The sequence below is a fragment of the Hemibagrus wyckioides genome, linkage group LG25 (assembly GCF_019097595.1).
Source record: "Hemibagrus wyckioides isolate EC202008001 linkage group LG25, SWU_Hwy_1.0, whole genome shotgun sequence".
Classification (NCBI taxonomy): Eukaryota; Metazoa; Chordata; class Actinopteri; order Siluriformes; family Bagridae; genus Hemibagrus; species Hemibagrus wyckioides.
Window position 1 is genome coordinate 9,962,782 of NC_080734.1, and position 19,306 is coordinate 9,982,087.

Below are 19,306 nucleotides of genomic sequence, written 5' to 3' on the forward strand. Positions count from 1 at the left end.
GAGGTATACTGATAAATAGTAATGTGAACAGAAGTAAAGTGAAACCAATGACATATTACAGACAGAGAGAAAATGTGCAGTAGAGAAACTTAAACCTCTGAGTGATCGTGTAAGTAGAGTTGATGATGATGGCTGCTGATAAGCTGATCCAGACATGAGGCATAGTCTGATGACAGACAATGCAGCTTTTCAGTGAGTATTTATGATGTCTTCTTTCATACATAAATGCTAGGAAAGTGATCTGACCTTAGACTCTGAAACTTGCAGACACTGCACTCTGTCTTTATAGAACCTTAAGGTCAAGGCACAGTAGCTGCTGAATGAATCATTGCACTGAACTAACCTTTATTATTTAACCAAAGAACAAAAGGAAAAAATGATGCCAGCAACAATATACTTTATCTATAGATCAAATGGGTTCATATGTTTGTGTGTTTTTAAATCTGAAATAGATTAAATATTGTGATTTTTGCGAGTGAGTAAATTATACTACGCTGTGGTTGGTTAGACTCTTTTATTTTATTGAAGTCTTTACTTCTAACCAAGTGGGCTTAACATTATAGACACAAAATGTATATGCAATACAGTCTGTTCAGTTCAGTTTTATATATATAGCACTTTTAGCAATAGGCAATGTCCTAAAGCAGCTATACAGAAATATTTAAATTGAAAACTTTTAAATTCCCTAATGGGCAAGCCAGGGGCAACCGTGGCAAGGAAAAACTCACTGTACACACACACATACACACACACACACATATACACACACACACACAAGCCTACAAGCCTACAGTGCAAGTCTGCTGTGAGTAATAGGCTTTGACCTGTGCTGTTGTGGTATCACAGCTCTTTACTGCTGCAACCCACATCGCTTTAATGATAAACATACAGTTAATGGTGCAGCCCTAATTTCCAAGTAGATTTTTAATCCAAGTTTAAACATGTTCACAAGATGTTTACATAACTGCACTAATTTCTTCAAGCCAGCAGCCAAGAAAACGTTCAGCTTCTTCTGTTTTTTTCTGATCTTGCGGATTCTGTCCGAGGAAGAAGGCAGTAGCTACATTCTGGATTATGAAGATATCAAAGAGACTTCAGTACATTAACTGTGCTCTATACTGACTGCAGAGCAATCTTTAAACCTGCTCAATATCCATAATTCTATTTTTTAATTATAACCAAAATTATAGCTTGTTTATAGATTCCTTATTATAATGGTTATAGATTATAATTATAGATTGTTTAGCATTATATATGTTACATGGCTAAATGTATGTGGACAATGTGCATCTTCCCTAAAGTGGTTCCACAAAGCACACTTTAAAATCTTTGTATACTGTAGCATTACAATTTCCCTTCATCGAACTAAGAGGCTTAAACCTGTTCCTTCATGACGATGCCTCTGTGCACAAAGCAACCTCCATGAAGACGTGATTCATCAAGGTTAAAGTGGAAGAACTCGAGTGTCCGGCACAGAGACCTGACCTCAACCCCACTGAACACCTTTAAAATACATCGGAACACCGACTGCACCCCAGATCTCCTCACCCAACACTACTGTCTGATTTTACTAATGCTCTTGTAGCTGAATGAACACAATTTCCCACAGCTGTACTCCAAAAGCCTTCCCAGAAGTGTGGACGATATTCTAACATAAAATGTTATGTCTGCAATGGTGTGTGATGGTATCCATCACACACCTGTCCAAAAACAGCCCTTTCTAAAAATGTTTGCTTTCATTTTCATTTGGAAAAGCATCACTATATTTCAGGTCAAAATAGCATATTCTACAAAAAGTGGGCTGAAATGATCCCATCTATTTTTCTGATGAAATCTCAAAGCAATCCATTATTGCCGTTTTCACTGAAATGACTGTTCACATCAAATTTCAGACCTGGCCCAATCATATTCTGGTCAATAAAATGGTTTATTATTGTTTTAAAAATCGGTCTTTTCATGACATTCACGTCATGTAAAGAAGTCAGTCTATCCTTAATCCACACAGAAAATCTTATTCCTCCTTGCATGTAGTCAAAAGTTCTTCAGTCCATCTTCACATTCAGTCAACGACTGTGCCGTGGTTTTTTTTTTTTCTCATTCCACTTATTTCCCTGCAAAGCACATGAAGATTACACGTCCATTCTTAAATGATGCATATGTTATTTCAAGCGATCATTACTTCAGTTGGAGGCATTCAGTTACTTTAGTTATTTATATTTTGAGAAATGCAAATGACTGACTTGCAGCTGTTGAGAGGAAGGTCAAACAAATCCTAGCGCATGCGCGTTTCTACGATGTACTCACATCTGAATTCCAATAAAAAATGGCTCTGGCACTGAAAACTTCAAAAGCGTTCCTCCTCTGTCACGGACAGAATTAACATTTGCCTTACAGTGGGGTTCCTTAAGCCTGGATTAACTGATAATCCAAAATCCTTCACAGAAAATAGCAACAAGGTGGTTGTGAGTTAAATTTCCTACACAATTCAGTGTTCAGTGAATTTGATGAACAGTGAGGGGTGTGACTAATGTTACTAATGACTAACTGGTTACATTCGTGACTGAGATAAAGCATTGTTTTTAGTGTATTTCTGTGCACTTTTTCACTATTTTCTGATATAAATATATAATAATAATCTAAGCGAAAAATAATGAATCTGAAATCACTGTTTGCTTATGCAGTTACTTCATTTTATTTTCGAGTACATTTTGTTTAAACTATGTGAAATTTTATTTTGATTCGTTTACCGCATATACAAATATAGTACATGTCTTCTTTATACATTTGCCAAACTGTTCATGAGCAATAGATCTAACAATTAGAGCTACAACACTGTTTCCTACAGTCCACTCTGTAGTCTGGAAATATTTACAGACTGCACTGTTCACTGTAAATTCTGTTTGTATAAAATTACACCAGTTATACAACAGCATGATTAAATGATCAGATCTGATTGGTTAGTAGGTGTGCATTATTTTTTTATATTTTCTCTAATACATGGCTCAAAGAGCAGCCACTGCTGTAACATAAACAATATTATCCTGTTTTTGTGAGTAGTTCCTGGTGTAACATTTATGGAAGGGTGTCGTTGCTTTGTAAGACTCAGTCAGGTTTCTCAGTCATGTGACAAGCTAGAATTTAGTTGTCATTAATTTCAAGAGAGAAAATACTGGACAGGTTGTTGAACTCTTGAACACAAGAACTAAGATGTTTCACAACATTAAATGTAACCATAAACTTTTAAGAATAGTTGCAGGTAATTCATTAATAAATTGAAAATTGTAATCATGGGTAGAAGCACATTACCACAGTTTGGTCTGAGGTAACCTGTGGTCACTGTCACATCTGGTCCTTCCACATCACCCTGGTGTTTAACTTCAACATAGAAAGTTTTCGCAAAGGGAAAACCATACTAAATCGTTGCTGGAGTTCTTATTACCCTTTAGAGCACTAGATTATTTAGAAAAACTTTCAGACAGATGGAGGAATTATAGAATGAGGCTAATCCTTGACCAACAGTTGCAGTTGACCTGTATCGATTAATGTTTTCATCAAGGTCACTTCTGACCAGCAAACTTTATAATGGTTAGTCAACAAGAAACAAGATGTTGGCCTGCTGTCTCTTCAGCCTTCCAATATATCAATGCCGAGCTTTCTTTGCAGCAAGACCGATGAAAAGGCAATACAACCGTCAGACCTGATACCTGACATATGCTATCATAAGCTGATGCCCAGTAATGTCACAGTAATGTCACCATTATCATTAGTGCTAGTATCACAATTGTGCTCTGGATAGAATATGACTTAAGACAGATGTTATTAAACTGTTATGAGACTGAGGATATATTATGTCACAGAATTCATTCTAAGACAATGTACTAGAAACATTATGACGCATTATGGCAGTTTGTGCCTGAGGCATCATCGCCATGGTACTATCCACTGCTGCACAGCGCTGTACCTTCTGCCTACTTAAGCAATAATATGTACTTTAGCCAAGAATAGTGACACTAGATAAGTAACCCACATTTTAATATAATACGAAAGACACATGACTCATTGTTCTTTCTAAAACACTGTATTAACCCTGTACCTCTATTAATCTCCACACTCAGTAACAGACACGTTACACAATAATGACATTTTCTACAACTAAGTTAAAGCAATTCCCTTTAAGCTATCTTGACAATCTACAGCAGACACGTGACAAAACAATTACTTTTTTTTCACTGTAGCTAAATTAAAGCAAGCCCCTTTTTAATTATCTTGACATTGTATGAAAGACAAATGACACTTTAATAACATTTAGTAGTACAGGATAGTAAGAAACTTTAATTGGATTTCAACTGACAGATAATTGTATATCAGCAAACATTAGTGCTAATCCATGATATTGTTCATTTAGGGAAGAAAAATGTATAAAAATGGAGCTGTAACTTTGGCAAAATTACTAAAAATAATACGTGCATTTTATTTAGTAAAAAGTAATCACAGTAATGGCAGCTTCCAACCATCTCGAATCATGAATCTTGTACTTGCCACTGGCTATAAATAAATTAACAAAAGCAGAAAGGCAGTTATAAGCTTCTCAATAAGTGATCTGATATCAGTGAGAAAAAAAGACTAGATGCAGCTGATATTAAGCCTGCCGAAACGTATGCACTTTTCATTTTAACATTAGAGTAAGCTGCTATAAGTTATCACTCAAACACATGTAAAAGCAGCAGTCTTCTTTGTACCCCCAGTAAAAACAGTAGACGAGACACTGTACATGTGACTAGAATGACTGACCTAAAAACAAATGAAAATGAAAACAAAAACGAACTTTTGATTCCATTGAAGTTTGAAAGATTTTTCACATAAATCAGTATTTCATTATAGTATCAGAATAACTGCTTTTCACTTTACTGGATCAAGAACAAATCATTCTGAAGCTGACAACTTTTACTGAAAGGTGGTAACAAGACTGAAAACAGAACACCTGGACAATCAGTTGTGTTGTGAATGGTTATTATTTCATTCTATTGTAAAAGTTCTGCTTCTATAAATTTCAATCTGGTTTCTCCCAAACTGCACGAAATTTGCCATCATTTAGTTTTGAATGTGTTTTCAACCATTTTGAAAGCAGTGTGTTAGCATTTGAAAAATGTTTTGCAAGTGGTGGACTGTAAATGACAAATGAGTTCATGGATTTTGTAGGATTTGGTCAACGAATGCGTTTTGTGCGAAAGCAATGGAAAATGATTCACAGTTTGGTTTACTTAGATGTTTGTTTTGCTGACTGGGTGAGAGTTTTGCCAATATAACTTCAGTTTTGAATATGTTAGAAATAGAAAAAAAAATAATAACTAACTCCAGGGAACTTGTTACACACTTCCAATCTCCAGTCTCACACTATTTTTTGTTTCTACTGGATTTTGAGAGAAGGAAATGACCATGTTGCTGGTCAAATTAGTTTGCGAGAACATTGTATAGATTTTACCTGCTGATATTAACATTCATACATTCATAGAGACATGGCTACTTTCATCTCTTGGTTGGTGTTAAAAGACAAAGAAAAAACAAAGAATTAGATAGTCTAAAAAAAACAGTCTGTCAATTAGGCAGTGAAGAAACCAGTGTCAAAGTGTAAACACACCATTCCCTCGCTGTTCAGCTGCTGCCCTGTGACTCCTTGTGGCTCTTATTCTCTAGTGGCTCAGCTCCTATCTTCTTCAGTAACAGGTGCCGCTCATTTTTGATTGGGCCATCTGCAAAGGTTGGCGGGTGCAAGGGGGGTTGATGGATAGACAGCGCCAATGCCAGCCATCTCCACTCTTCCTCATAGTGATGGAGATGAGGAAATAATGAGGCCCAATAGGCAAGGCAAGTCAGGGGAGTAATGAATCTCTTCTTTTTCCTGAGACAGTGGCGTCTGCCTGGCCTCATCTCCCGTACAATTTATCTCAGAGGAAAACAAGCTGGAGCCACAGTGCCCACCGTCCATTAAAGCCAGACAAAATAAATGTCTCACTTCACCTACACCTGACAGTGGAGTATCTGAAAATGAACTTCCTGAGCTTCCTATTTGTGGACACTCTTCTTTTTTAAATATTAATGGAGTGGGGGAAAATATAGAATTACAAATAAATAAATACAGAATAAAGATTCCCTCTACGATCTTATTTCTATAAGCAGCTCCTTACGTAGACATCTACAATTTCTGGATAGCGATATGGCATTATTCCACCATGTTGGGTTGATTACATACACCAGTTTGCATTAAATAATCAGCCATTTTATCTAATGCACAAGGCAGGGGACACCCATTTCAGGGCATGTTAAGAGATGCCAGTCAACCTACAAGGCAATGAGGAAATTGGAGAACACAGAGGAAACCCCTAAAACACAGGGTGAACATGCATTCTCCACAACCACAGGGAGGAGACAGGACCTGTATATATGTGTGAGGCAAACATTCTAATCACTAAGCCACTGCGGCCTACTCACTGCACTTCATATACCTTGTTGCTTCCAGGTACACCTGTTTCTAAATCCTAAACACAGAACACCAAATAAATTGATTTCATTTTGATAACATTACTCACAATTTTGTTCATGGCTCTTTGGCTTTAACCTAAATTAACCCCATAGATATATTCAGATCCTGGCCCATAGCTTCATGTGTGAATGCTACCATGTGCAAGAAGATTTGAGATGAGCTGATCAAACCCTGGAACACATTACAAAAACAATTAGAGACTCAGGAACGCACAGTGCTTCAGGCCTGCTGGGCTCTGCCCCTGACACGTGTGTATCTGCTTGCGGTCCCAGAATTGCTGCTTAGGTCCTTGCTGACTTGGAGTGTGCTTATGCATAAAGTCAGTTCTGACTCATTCCACATGAGCGCACTCTAAATAAATGCTGCTAGAATCTCCTAAGGATGAGACTGACACAAAATCACAAAACTCTAATGCTGTAAATAGTTATGATTAATGGAAGAACCTGGATGAATAAAAAGCACGGATCATCAGGCCAGGGAATGTGACAACTCTGACAAACATTTCCTGATTCAATTAAGGACATTTTAGAGTTTGAAACTATGAATAATCCAAGCATTAATGTTAGAATGGTGGGGCCTGAATAACAATAACAATAGAATATCCATTTGTATGTCAGGAAATGTATTTACAGTGATAAAGTGATGAAATAGATAAATCATAACAACTAGGAAACAAGGGCAAGAAATAAAGAGGTTAAACAACAACATGAACACAGGTGACAATGAGTAAAGATCAACCAACAGTGTTATACAATATGTGACTAAAATACCTGTAATAATTAGGCAACAACATGATTTAGGTGCTCGTGGTCATGTAATATGATAATAATGTGCAGTGAGCGTGTGACATGCAGTGGCTTCCTTGACACTGCACACAGTAATACTGCCAAAGACTAATGACAGTAAGCATTAGGCATTTAATTAAAGCACTCTACAGTTAATTATTGTGTTTTTAAAAAAAAACAGAGACCATTTGTCAGTGTGAATCAGGAAAAAAAAAGTGGTGAAAAAACATCCACCAGTTGCTACTTCATATGTGTGGCAGTCTCGCTAAAACCCTTCACATGATGAAATTCTGTCATTACTGAGATGAAATTGGTGTCTCTCAATAACAAGTAAAGTTATAACAGAACATTTATAGTTCAATTCCAGCTCCACTGAAAGACTAAAAAACTGATCATCTAAAATATCTGTTGTTAACTGATTGTATTTGCATTTCATTTAATAATCAGGAAATAAGCCTTTATTCATAGTCTACAGAATGATAAAGAATTTAAAAGCCCAGCCCTTTCCTTAATCATGTACTCTACTTATTTACAATACTACTACTACTACTACTACTACTACTACTAATAATAATAATAATAATAATAATATTTATTATCTCATTTGTATCTATATCTCATCTCCAATTTAATATTATCTTGAGCTATTGTATGTCTTTAATGGAAAAACACCATTAGTGACATGTTATCAAATATATCACCGTTTTCCAGTGGAAAAATCACATCCACATCATTCTCTCTAGTGTCATTTCCAAAGGTCCATGTCAATCCTGTATCTGTTGTAGACGGTCAATTAAAAGGACACTATGGAAAGACTCCAAATGAAATTGCTTCTTCTTATGACTTCAAAAGATGGATCCATACAAATGCACAATAAAAAGTTGCCAGTCCTGTGTCTGTCACTCCTGTCTCGACTGATCGCTGTCCTATATTACCTTGATGTTGAAATAAAGTCTGTGATATTGAATAGCATGTAAAAATAGCTTTGAGCTAGCTTGATTGTGAAGAATTGGGCAAATAAGCCTGAGGAGAATGGCCTGGAGTATACAGACTGAGAGACATGCTTTGTGAAACACAGAGGAATACTGGAAGACTCGGCCAATGCATTATATATGTTTGAGTGGAAAACACAACTCCCTCCAAGTGCGCTGTTTTCTCTATAACAAATTATTAATTGCAAAGGATCTGAAGAAAAAGAGGGTCTCCAGGTCAGCAGATAAGGAAGAGATCAAACAGGAAGAGATTAAACAGGTTACAAGGCAACTCTGTGAGAGTGAAGAAAGATAAGCTGGAATGTAGAAAGTGCCTCGGCTCTGATAGACCTTTCGTATTGTTGCAGCACATCTCAGCACACTTAGAGGCAACAGACCTGCTGCACTTACATGAAGAAGACCTTTAAAAGGTTGGTCCTCAAGCATCTCTTTTTAGCAGAAACACATCATGTAGGTATGGAGGTTGCTCTGATCCGATGCTCCACAGAGCTTTCTCATACCTGGACATGGCCAGAACAAATGTCTGGATCATGTTTTATGATTTCAGGAATGTGTGATTGGTAAACAAATTCCATGCAACAATTGTTGATGCCCTGAGCGTCTTCTAAAGCACAGATTGTGCGGCTTCGGCTACAGTTTGTGAGGCTCTAGGATTGTGTGTTGGGAGTGGTGGTCAGCAGCCCTGGGGCAAGCACCTCAATAAACCAGTCAGAAAGGCCTGTGACATCTCCAGAGTGCTCAATTGCTCAAGGCACTGACAGAAAAGAGAATGTTAGCAATTTTGAGAACAGTCTGAGCAATTTTGCCCTTTCTCTTCCATAACCTGATCTCCAAGAGCACCTCTAGCCACCAGCTCATTATATCAAGGTGTGTGAAGAAGCATTATTATGGATTCCATACAAGCCGTGGTTTTGGGGGAATGGTGGGGTCTCAGGGTTACTGATCAGAAGGTTGGGATTTCAAGTCCCAGCACCACCAAGCTGCCACTGCTGAGCCCTTGAGCAAGGCCTTTAACCTTCTCTGCTCCAGGGGCACTGTATCATAGCTGACCCTGTGCTCAGCTTCCTAACAAGCTGGGATGAATTTGAAGAAAAGTATTTCACCGTGCTGTACTGTATATGTGACCATAAAGGCTTCTTTTCCTTTTTCTGCTGACTTGTATCAGGTCCCACATGTCTTTCCTAGTGTGCCATCCTGCTTCAGAATGGATAATAGAACAGAATGTCTCCGTGAAAATAATGATCCATTTGCAATGCACCATTCAACATTTAGATTTCATTTTCTGCTTAATTTTTGGCACATCAATGTTTTTTATACAAGGCAATTGTATAATAATCTCATGGCATGCATCGTGGTTCCCAGCATGACAAGCACTGCTTATATGTTATTTATTTCCACAGATCTTAATGTCTGTCTTATTATGTATTTCCTACTTCTCCAGTTCTGTATTAATTTTTAATTCAAACCTTCTTTTGGACATGTATCCAGTTTCCTCAGACGTCTTTGTTTCGAGTTGTCAAAGCAATGTTCCTTGAAATGTAAACCAAAATCTGAAAATCTGAATGGTAGTTAATGTTGTGATGTTTGGTTTCTGCACTGTGTATATGTAAGATATGCGAGATATGTGAATTAGGGTGTATTAATATTGAGGGGTTTTTTTTGTTCTGTGTTCTTTTTTCACCATCTGTCTGTCTGCCCATCCATCCATCTATCCATCCATCTATCCATCCATCTATCCATCCATCCATCTATCCATCCATCTGTCCATCCATCTGTCCATCCATCTGTCCATCCATCCATCCATCCATCTCTATCTAGTTAAGCAGAGTAGCTAAGATTACTCTGTGTTAGTGAAAACTGTATTTTTCTTGTGCAGAGCTCTTAGGGTTATATAGGTTCAGCATGTGTCTTTAACACTCAAGGAAACTGAAACACATTTCACAGGCAGATATGAATATACTCACTCAAACACTGTTACTATAGCAACAACTAACTCAAAAGAATATGTATGCTGTGTACTTAAATGCTTTAATTCCAACAAAAACTGATATTTTTAAAAGTGCTATTTAACAAAGCAAAACATATAAAGCACTTTGAGGTCAAGCTGTCCCTGGTGACTGCAATGGCTACAACATGCATTCAGTGGGACTGGTTTTAAAAATGTCTATTTAATAACAAAGACTACAATATTTGCATTAATGCCATAAGTGATTCTATCAAAAAAAAAATTAAATGGGTGGCTGAGTGGAAAGTGGTCATGATCTCTCTGCGCTCAGGGGAATGGGTACCATGAGTATGGTCGACAGGATACTGGGTATCCTCTGGTTTACTTCCCTAGGCTAAAGACACGTATTGTAGGCTGATTGACATCTCTAAATTGTCCATAGTGTGTGAATGGGTGTGTGTGTGTGATTGTGCCCTGTGATGGGTTGGCCCCATTCATGGTTATGCAGTTATTCAAGGCCCTGCATAGGAAATATAGAACATAGAATGAATGGAAAGATGGACTCGTTCAATGTTTATTCAATTTGTGATGATGTCTTTTCAGGCTTCATCATGCTTACATGGATCAAATTGTCCATTTGTCTCTCCTCTGTAACTATTTCTCCACAATTCATGACAGAACCAAAATTCTGCATTTATAATAATAATAATAATAATAATAATAATAATAATAATAATAATAATAATAATAATAATAATAATAACAATAATAATAATAATATTGATAATAATAATAAAAAACTTAATAATAATAATAATTAAAAACTTAATAATAGTAATAATAATAATAATAATAATAATAATAATAATAATAATAATAATAATAATAAATAATGATATTTAAACTGATATGTTCTGATTATTTTCTGCATGTGCTCTGGTTATGTTATACTGGTCAACACACTGGTCTCTGCTACAGTGAAACCAGAATTTCATCATATTACATGACCTGTTCTGCAAAAAAATGGAGAAGCCGAAAGTGGGACCTTGCAGATGGTCAATTAAAATGACACTAGGGAATGACTGTGGATGTCCATGACCTCAAAAGATTAATCTATATAAATGTGCCATTCCTTTCTCCACTACTTTAATTTCAAAAGTTTGTGCACAACAAAACAGGTAATATATTAAACCATCGGCCCCCAAATCTTTTTTTTTTTTTTTAATCGAACAGATTGAGCTGCCGCTGTTAGGAGATGTACATCCTGCAGAAATCCTATAGTGTGTAGTTGAAGTGGGCTATACATGGGGCTTCTGTTATTTTCTCTCTGCTGTGAGGGTTTAATGATGGAACATATAGCAGGGAAACCATTAAGTTTCAAAGATGCTGCTTACACTAGTGAAACCACTTCAATGAATTCGCTGGCCCAGTGAAGGAGGAGAGGAGAAATTACCTAGATTAATGTTGTTTACATAAATAACCATTCTGTGAAAATGTCCTACAGTGCAATTGCACACTGCTTATCTACAAACAGACAGAAGCTGTTTATCTTGAATCTTATAAAAGACTTAAAGACACTTAAGGCGTTGAGTATAAAAAGTAAAAGAAAAGAAAAAAAAAAAAGAAAAGTGCTCAAGATGGTCTGAAAGTGTATCAGTAAGAGTGTAGGCAATATCAGCACTCCTGAGCCACTGAGAAGAGCAATTCTCATTAATTACTGAGGATTCAGAGATTTTGCACTCACCAGGGCAGCTCTGGGCTCAGAGGCCACTTGGGCAAAGTGTCCAGGGAAATTACCTCAAAAATTCATTCTATTGCGCAATCCATATCCCACCACCAAGCCTCTATAGCAGATCGGGTAGAGCTGGATCAGCAGTGTGCCGATTACTCCCAGCGGCTTTGCCTGACTGGCTTCAAGGAGCTTCAGTCATAATGCTCATGCTTATCTTGTTCTCTCAGATCTGTGAGAAAGGCCCAAGGGCTGGTTTCATTTCGGGTATGAATTCTACTTAGGATGACTTCTTTGTCCTTTTATTCCATAGAAATCAAGCACATAAATCCTTCGGAACAGAGAAAGTTACCCAATCACGTGATTTGAGCAGAAGAAGAAGAAGTGGGAGATGGAATCTTTAACAGATTTTCAATACAGGTTATTTATTTAGTAATTTATGTATTTCTGCTCTGATGGCTGCCTCCTCTTGTGCATCTGCACCTAATCTGGTGTCTTACTATCTGTCTATCTAGAAGAGCTTTCACCTAATGGAACTGTCCATCCAACACTGGCAGTTTGCACTCACATTTCAGACACGTTCACAAAGACAGTAAGAGCGCCTTAGCAACAAAAAGAAGGTTCAGCAACATTAATGTTGCCAAGCCGTAAATGTTACGTGCTCCAGTGTCCAAAGTAGCAATTACAATGCTAATTAGCAATCAAGGCTTTGCAGCACTAAAGCACTAAAAATAGTGGGAACCAACAAAAGCCCATCAATTATCTTCACCGCTGGGTGACGGCTTCAATACATCTCTGGGGGGAAAAGCTGCATTTCTGCAAGATGTTCAGCATAAACCCATAACTAATGAAAAATACATGGTGTACGAATGCCAAGGCCAAAAACAAGGCTGAGCTGAAAGTTTTAAACAACAACTGTTATCAATTTCTTCAAACTTCACTATTGTTTCTTCCCAGGGCATCTAAAAATAAGTAAAACTAGGAGTTGGATCACCATGTGATTGAAATTCGACTTTTTGAAAACTGTTACTTTCACAAAACAGACAACAGGGTGAACATGGAGGGTGCAATTTTTGCTCTGTGACTTCTGAAGAGCTCCCTATTGTTGCTTGGAAATCATTCTGTGGAAAAAGGCAAGGAGCGTACCAAACAACCAAAAAAGTGGACTGAAATGTTATTTTTCCAACTCCTGCTTCAACAAGTTTATTATTGACCTACTGCACAGTACAATTTCAAAATTTTGTTTCACAAATGACTTGCTATGTTAGAAACTATAGTGCACCTATATACAGGGTTTTATGGTAACCATCTGTTAATTTACACAAATACTTTCTATTCTAAGAAAAAGATACTAAATACAGCAATTAATAGGATCATGTGTATGTAAACCATTCTAGAGTCTAAATCTTAACTAAAACAAACAGGAGGAAGCCCCCCATATATATATATATATGGGGGCTTCCTCCTGTTACCATAACACCCTGTATATTTACATACTAGTATTTCAGAACAGCATTTTTAATCACTCTCTAATTAACCTTGCAATTATTTAGTGGTATACCTGTTTACTCTTTTAAAGTCAAAATCTTTTATATGTTTGTGCCATTTCCTTATTATTCCTATTATATTAAATTAAATAATATATTAAAATAATATTATTTTCATTAAAGCATAACAGTGTAACCTATAATAGTGCACTACATCAAGTGTATACAGTATCTGTGAGACATGTGTTAATGCATTCTCTTCTCTTGGTGGTGATTTTAGCATCAACTTCTACATCAAATTAAATCAGTAGTTTCTTTACTGTGCATATAAGCCAGATTAAGAGTGAAAAAGTTACAGGAAAAGTTTGTAATTAACATTAAAGCTAAAAAATTGATATGTTTTTCATCTATGTATTGCGTTTTCAGTGATGATTCACATCTTCACAGGAACAACCACAGACTAAAAACAAAAAAAAAAGTGTATTGGAAAATTGAGTGCCATGCAAATGAAAAGAGGCTGCTGAATTGCATCAGAAGCAGGAAACATGATAGTTTGAATGCACTCAGTTTTCAACCACTTAACTGGAGGTGATGTATTTAGGATCCTGATATTCATCCACAGAAAAGCTACTTCACTGGTTTCTGAAGCTTGGCTTTCAGAGAGCTATTATTTGCAGTCCAAACATCCACCAAAGCGTCAATCCAAACTGATTATTCCTGAAGATTTTTTTTGCATCACAATAGCTGTGACATATTCAATAATAGCAGAAAGTGTCACACAGCATGAACGATTTACAGCGCAGATTTTACACAAGCAATTGAACATGACAAATGCATAGTTTCAGATTTTGTCTGGGTATATATCATACCAGCATCATACCATCATACCAGCTATGAACACATCATATATCATCCCAGCTATAAATAGATAAATAAAACCATGACTTCTATAGAATATGATTTACTTTATTTTCTTTCTCATCAAACCATTCCGTAAGCCCATGCCCTGAGGATGGGATTGCGATCATCCTGCAAAAGACCATGCCCATGGGGGTAGAAATGTTTCATCGTAGGATAAAAGTGATCAATCAGAAGAACTCTGCACTGATGCTTCCCTCTAAGGAGACTTTAATATATAAACTGTACATATCATATTTATATATTTTACTACAATTGTTCGTTTTAAATGGGAAGCGTTATAATGTAATGACTTTTACTGCTTTGTTTTCACCTAAAATCTTTCTAATCCATGTGAGAATTAAGCACAAATAATAGCGAAGCAAAAAACCTTAACAGCTACAGAGACGACTCAAGATGGTACTTTTTATTTTTTATTTTTATGACACTATCTTATGCTGATTTTTGTGCTATGGCACTTTTGGGAAACTCACTGCACTGCGGTCTTTGCACTAGTTTAGGATAGACTTTAAATAAAGAGTACAACTGCAAACTTCACTAATAGACTGTTTTAAACAGTGTATTAGTGATACCCACATGTATAACTTGTGCTTCTGAATTTATTTGTTGTTCAAATACTGACAAATACAATCAACTGTTTCACTGATGGCACTGATGTAGCAAATAAACAAATCAATATGATTTTCAGATGTGGAGAAGTAAGGGCAAAGCTTTCGAAGCAGTGCAATGTGTAACCTAAAAAAGTCAATCAGTAATCAATGCAAGAATAAATGCATGTCTAATGAATATTCAGCATAGCTGCTACTGCCCATAATAAGTGTTTTCTTATATGACTAAAATCCTGAATATACAGAAATATATATATATATATATATATATATATATATATATATATATATATATATATATATATATATATATACACAGAAATACTCACAGTAGACATCCACTCTGATCGACTTAATTGCCGGCGAGCCGAGGCCATTTTCAGCCTTGCAGTAATAGCGTCCACCTTGGTGCCGCTGGATCTTAGCGATGTGAAGTGTCTCATTAAAGACACTTGAATCCTGAAAACGGTCTGACACACTGCCTGCTGTCTTAGTCCATCGAATCTACCAGAAAAACAGAAATATAATAAAGCAAATCATCAGAGAAACTGAAATCACATTTTGCAGTGGTTTCTTTGAAAATGCCGGGGAGTAACAAGAAGTCTTGTACAACGAAGAGGGGTATGTGTGTATTTAATGCTCCACAATTCTATTTTTTTAATGTGACAGGGAGTAAAATGCACCTCGGGGTAAAATGTCCCCTCCTCAATAATTGTAATAAAAAACAATACATGTAGCTAAATGTTAATTTAACTTAATGTTGATCCCAAGAAGATTTGATATAGCAATGGGAACCATAAAAAAAGATGATTAGGATTTTTTTTTTGGTCTCAGAGTAATTGTCACATGTTTGTAATACTTCATTTTAAGTATGTGAATAAAATTTGATTTATTTGTTCATATTCATGTTTTAGGAAATCCCAAGAATATGAAATGTATTTGAACATATAAATATATTATACAAGTTAAATTACAAGTTATTTTTTGAGGCTTCTGAGAGAGAAGGCCCCCATGGGCAGCTTATCAGTCATTATGCAACAAATAACACATAATGGGTTTTGCTTATACAGTAAAAGAATCAGCTTCATGTAAACATTCTTACTGCAACTCACTACAAGTGTCACTGTGAGGATGCCATCTGTGTGTCTTCAGTTTTCTAAAACCTCTGTTTTCAGCATTTTAATGTCTCAGCAAGCAATTTTGAACTTGACCTGTATTCATGATGACAGAAATGTTAGCAACAGTTCAAGAGCACGTCTTTCATACGTCAGGTAAAGAAACTGTTTCCAAACTACGAATGTCTGATCTACTCAGTTTATATACAGTACAGTTATGTAAGATCCGTATGTCAGGTGAGATGACATACAAAGTCTTTGACTGACTTTCCATTGTTTGTTTTTTCTAGTGCACAGGTACGGTATGCTTTCTTGGTTTGTTAAACATTTAACCATCACCGATGTCACAAATTCTGCTCTACTTACCTACAGCTCGAAATCAGTAAGCTTGCGTAGTAACAGCTAAACTTCATAACATTTCTTTTTACTCATCTATCTCTAGTGTTGATTAGAGTTGCAGTGAAAATAGAGAGCAAACTTTTGATTGATGTGGCTGGATGAACAGGGGATGTGGTTGCTTAGTGCTTAAGGTGTTGGACTACTGATTGAAAGGTTGTGAGTTTGACACCCAGATCCACCAAGCTGCCACTGCTGGGCCCTTGAGCAAGGCCCTTTAACCTAAACTGCTCAGTTGTATATATAAAAAAAAACATAAGTCACTCTGGATAAGGGTGTCTGCCAAATGCTAGAAATAAATGAACTGCCCAAAAAATACTTGTTCTGCTTCCTGGTGAATTGCTTACACTGTTATATTGTATAGAGATCAGTATTAACCCATCATCTGTTGGTTATATAATAATTGAAGCAGGTTGCAAACAGGAAACACTTGCTAATCTACATGTCCTGTATTTTATCTGATAGTGAGCGCAACAGATCCGAGTGACTTCTGACTAACAGGAGAAACTCATTCTGTTTTATTTTGGTGGAATAATCCATCTGCATTTCTAAGGCTATCATAAATCCCTCATCTCAGTTCATGTCATGATTCAAAGCTTATTAGAAGCGCTGCTTGTGTTCCGAATCAAGTCTTTGTGTTTTGTTTACATTTTGTTTACATTGTTTAGACGTATCTTGTTTTGTTCTGTTTCTGCTCCTGTCATATTATTGTCCGCTGTCAGGAATTACGTCGATGATTGTTGGATTTCTTTTAATAAGCTAATAAACTTCCAAATGCCTTCATCATGCCCTGTATAAGCACATTAAAAGGGGTCAGGCCAAATATTACTGGCTAATTGGCTAAGCACAGCAGTCACATGTCTATCTTCCAGCCTCTAATTAATAGGTAGTACCTGGTGACTACCCAGAAGGCACACATATGTCTAGCCACCTTCTGCTCCAACTGTTTTCATTTCAACAATGTCACAAGGTTGTTTTGGATCTTTGTTAATGGATATACTTACTATCCCACTATTATAGCTTTAAACAAATATTTATTGTTGTCCGTTGTATGTTGTGTAGCTAAGCAATGCCCTATAGAGGTTTTTTACCACATTTTACCCACTAAAATATTCTTAAATCCATTTCACTGTTGCATTGTCAGTAATTGTTTGTGTATTAATAGTCATATAATCTTTATTTCTCTGCCACTGCATTTCTCCTGTCTTATGGCCTGTTTTTTTTTTCCTCTCTTTTATTTTGTTCCTTGCTTAGGTCAGTGATTTGCAAAGTGCATCGACCCTTAACCATAACCTCAAACTTAAATTATTCAGACATGCTGAGTTATGCATATTGCATACACTTTCACTCAGGAAACTCTCTTCACCCACCACGTATAAGAATGTATTTCATTATGCATTTCATTACTATTCACATCATACCAGCTTTTATATGTAATGAGGGGAAAGCAAAATTAATAGAGTGAGAACAAACCAAAGAGGTTTTAGCGTCACTGATATCATACTATAGGAGGAAAAAAACATTCACCAGTGTTACAGTTTTATTTCCTTTCTTGTTGAATGAGTAAAGTGTGTATTTGTTCTATAAATTGGTATGAAGCTATTGAATGATAGTCATCCAATTTCCTGACACTGACATTGTTTACCTGGAGAACTCACAACAGCTGGCTAGTGAGGACCATGAGGTGTTGGCATATTTCTCTGTATTTCTGTATTTTAAACTGAATTACAGTATATCAAACTAGAGTGATTCATACTGTTCAGTGTGACGACTAGCAGAGTCTGCTAACACAGACAGAGAACAAAATGCACAGATAATAAAATACCCAGAAAGCAAACAGTAAACATCATGTAAAAAATAACAAAAAAACATACATTTTAAGTGGCCACACTGGTCAGTAATGATTTTCTCCTTTGCACTCTATATTATCCAGCTAGTTACAGTTATCTAGTTAGCTAGTTCTTGTCGGCGCATAATATCATCATACGTGCACAGAGCCATCTCTGATGCAGACAGACGCAAGCTTAACCAGCCGAGCTCTGTGAGATTGCAGCGGTTAATGTGATGATGCATGTACTAAACAGTGCATTGTGCGATGCGGGGTGCAGTCCTGAATCCTCTCTGAATGGAACTCGCAACTGTGAGATTAATCTGTGCAGTGGAGAAGGATGCAGCATAACCTACATTATGAAAATCTTCCGGATTTCACAATATTACATGCTGCAGCTTTAACTTATTAATTCTAATTAATGCTGTGAAGCAGTGAAAAGAGGATTTTCTATTCCAATTTCCAGTGTTTCCAAATTTCTATTATTAATTTGAAAGAGAATGTTTTGTGGCACAAACATGCTGCCAGTGATCACGTGAATGTTGCTCCCATGTCAAAGAAAAGTCCTTTGGGCCTGCAAAGCCACTTTATCTCAACAACGCCACATTGGCATGCTAAGCCCTTTGTAGTCTGATGTACAGAATTTCAGTGACTGTACTTAATATTAATAAACAATATGCTGTTCGACTGCACACTTCTCTATTTCATTCTGTTTCTTCCCCTCAAGGTATTCTTCCTACGATTTGTGGAATGAACAGAGCTGCCCCTACTGAACAGAGGGGAGGATGGGCGGAAAAGCAGAGGGTCTGGAGGAAAGACTAAACAAGTGGAGGGTGGGCCTGAATGCTCCCTAGCCAATAAGAGCTTTCACATCTACAGGCACTTTGGAGTCCACCCAAGTCATTAGTCCCATCTCTCCCCACTTAACAAATTCATGCCCTGCTCAGCAACTGCTGGGCATT

General features: G+C 36.7%; 1 protein-coding gene across 1 annotated transcript in view; it reads right to left on the bottom strand.

Annotated features, from left to right (window-relative positions):
- Positions 1–19,306, bottom strand: part of mdga2a (MAM domain containing glycosylphosphatidylinositol anchor 2a) — a 189,768-nt gene that overhangs the window by 92,037 nt on the left and 78,425 nt on the right. Inside the window, exon 3 of the mRNA XM_058379526.1 lies at positions 15,335–15,509. Coding sequence (XP_058235509.1) covers positions 15,335–15,509 — 175 coding nt within the window. The remainder of the gene's footprint in view (positions 1–15,334; positions 15,510–19,306) is intronic.